The sequence below is a fragment of the Nicotiana sylvestris genome, chromosome 2 (assembly GCF_000393655.2).
Source record: "Nicotiana sylvestris chromosome 2, ASM39365v2, whole genome shotgun sequence".
NCBI lineage: Eukaryota > Viridiplantae > Streptophyta > Magnoliopsida > Solanales > Solanaceae > Nicotiana > Nicotiana sylvestris.
This window is the reverse complement of record NC_091058.1, coordinates 215308467-215311657: the sequence shown is the minus strand read 5'-3', so window position 1 is coordinate 215311657 and position 3191 is coordinate 215308467. Positions and strand designations below refer to the sequence as shown.

At 31.6% G+C, this 3191-nt stretch overlaps 1 protein-coding gene across 1 annotated transcript; it reads right to left on the bottom strand.

Annotated features, from left to right (window-relative positions):
• Window positions 1-2225: 2225 nt before the first annotated feature.
• On the bottom strand, window positions 2226-2729 carry LOC104236925 (nuclear transcription factor Y subunit B-5-like). The gene has a single exon (XM_009790971.2). The coding sequence runs from the start codon at window positions 2727-2729 to the stop codon at window positions 2226-2228; it is 504 nt and encodes a 167-aa protein (XP_009789273.1).
• Window positions 2730-3191: the final 462 nt, after the last annotated feature.

Sequence of the window (3191 nt, the reverse complement as noted above, 5' to 3'; positions counted from 1 at the left end):
AAATTAAACCCAGGCCTTGGATAAATTTGGTGATTTCACAATTCACACCTATCACTTAAAGAGATATATATTGACAATATAAATGTTATCCACTTGATGGTAATATAAATATTTTACGAAAAAGGGCCAAATATATTCCAGTACTATTAGAAAAGATTTAAATATATATCTCGTTATACTTTGAGTCCATATATACTTCTGTCGTTATACTGTGATTATACCATTGGTTCAAATATACTCCTTTTTCGTTAAGTTTATTCAAAGTGGACATCTATTCCTACGTGTCACTGATATTTGATGAGGTGGATAATCACATGACTTGTTAACTCAACGCCCCTAACCCATTTTTTCCCTCACTTCTATTTTTTTTCCACCACTAAAATTTTCTTCCCGTCCACCACTATTGCCACCATTACCATTACCATAAAAATATTGTATTTCAAATTTTAGTTTTTTATATATGGATTAGGGGCACTGAGGTGACATACCATATGACATTCACCTCATCAAATGCCAATGCCACATAGGATTGGATGTCCAAATCGGACAAACTTAACAAAATAAGAATATATCTAAACTAATAATATCACGACAAAGATATATTTGTACCCAAAGTACAACGAACGGTATATCTAAATATTTTCTCATAGTACAGGGTTATATTTGGCCCTTTACCGAATATTTTAAGATTCCTTCATTGTACACAATGGTAACATCACTAGTGTTTTATTGGGATAAATTCTTGAAATCACAGATACATTGTATTTTTCTGTCCCTTTTTCAGTAATAAGGTATGCATATTTGGTCAGTCTATCCACCTGTTCCCTGCTAGAAACAATCCAAGAAGGCAAATCCTCACTTGGTGGGAGTGAAAACAGTTCATTTTTCAATTTAATAGAGTATATTAGTGCCAGCATGATAGAGACTTTGATGGGGTTCTCCATGACAAACTAAGCATTTCTAGAACAACTAAATTTTGTGGTCCTGAATCTAAGGTTTCAACCTCCACTTCCAACCGAGAGGTTGTGAGTTCGAGTCTTCCCAAGAGCAATGTGAGAAGTTCTTGGAGGAAAGGATGCCGAGAGTCTATTTGGAAATAGCCTCCCTACCCCAAGTAGGGGTAAGGTCTGCGTACACACTACCCTCCTCAGACCCCACTAAGTGGGATTATATTGGGTTGTTGTTGTTGTTGAATCTAGGGTTTCAAAACCAAACTTATTGATGCCAATTTAGATGCCTTTTATACTCCTACCTTTTATTTTAGGGTTTAGCTCATATATATATGTAAAATTTCTATTATATTATTGGGTCATTCAAAAGAAATTAAGGGGTAACATTTATAAAAAATAAGATTAGATTACCAGCTACAACATGTGTAAAGACAATATTTATTTTACACGGTAGGTGAATATACATTAAACTCTTTATTTTATTAGTTTTAACTTTTATACATCGACAACGAAAAAATTAACCGCAAGTAATTGCTCATAACAAGTGAAGATAATTATCTGAAAAATAAGAGAAGCAACCTGCAGTAATAAATTAATTATATGAATTATATAATATTTTTTTTACACTATAAGAATGCATAAGCAATATTTATTTTATCCGTTGAGATAATACATAGATGGGAATACTTTCTAAATAAAATTTTGCCTCTTATTAGAGTAGTAGTTCTCTACTTCTTTGCTCCTGCTCTAGTTATATACAGTATATTGTTTGCAATGAAGTAAAATTCAGAAGAACCCTAAATCAAGAACCATGACCAACTGCAGAGGCGGATGGAGCCTATGTTCAATGAATTCAACTGAGCTCAATATTTTTGATACAGAATGTAACAACTAATAATACACACATATATATGTGTGTGTAAAAAAGCACTGAAATTTCAACAAACATAAAATTCCGAACCAATAATTTAAAATGAAAATTACAATGAGTTTTCAATACTAAAAAATTAAACCTATCAAGTTTAAATCTTGAATTCTTTTCTGACTAAATGGTCATATGTGACAGAAAGATTTATGAATCAGAAAACTTGTCCAAATAGTAAGCAAATTACATGATATATAGAAGAAAAAGAAGAAGATGGAAATGCAAATTTACTCATCAAAACACACCAAGAACATTAAATCTGAGTCTTAAGAACGGAGAAACTCCTAATAAAAAACGCTTTCCCTTTTATAGTTCTTTCCGTCTTCACACCTGATTCTGCAGTCGGTAGGTCAAATCCCTCTGTTCAAGTGATCGAGTTGAACCCGGGGAGAGGAGTAGAGTCCAACTTCTCTATCCCTTTCTTCAATAATATTGTTTCCACCAACCTTATTTTGGTTAACTCTTTCACCTTCTAACTCTCTATACTTGTGCAAATACCTCTTTAATGGCTCAACATAATCATCAAATCCCAAACTTCCTAAAGCCCAACAAATATCATCTCCATTTACAGTCTTTCTCTTCTCATTATGACACTTATCTGAGGCTTCTCCAGTAACAAAACTAATGAATTCAGAAACACATTCTTGCATTGTTTCTTTAGCTTCTTTTGAAATCTTGGCATTTGGTGGTAGAATTTGCTTCATAATTCTCCCAACATTAGCTATTGGAAGTAATCTTTCTTGCTCCTTAATCACTGCATCTTGATCACTTGAGGAACCACTAATTGAATAATTGTAAGATTTATGAATTTCTCTATCATATTTAGACCCTAATATGTTGATATTATCAACCATCTTTTTCTTTCTATAAGGAGAAACCTATAACACATGTCTATCTATAGTTTGTTTCTTTATAAGCATATATAAGCATTTCATTATGTTTAAATGAAGAGCTTAACTTTTAGGATTGTTACACAATTAGCCGGCCAAATTTAATGTTTATTTGTTCTAACCAGTATAAATAGATTATACATTTATATATGAATTGTACATAAATTATATATCCGCCGGCTATTTTTAGTTTAAGAGATTAGGTGAACGACTATTTAAATTAATTTTTCTAAACTTTATCGATATACTCACAGTGTAAGAAATACTTTACGTTATCAGGTCAATATAAGAGATAATTATACGAAGCTAGGTTTATGATAATTGTGAAGTACCTAAAAAAATAAGGTAAGTACCTATTAGAACATGTTAACATGCAATAATTATATATTTATTTTAATACTGTTAGTATATATAAGTTAATTCCTT

Bases quoted from the DNA above. Each gene is read 5' to 3' on its own strand.
- LOC104236925 (XM_009790971.2), bottom strand. From the start codon at position 2,729: ATGGTTGATAATATCAACATATTAGGGTCTAAATATGATAGAGAAATT.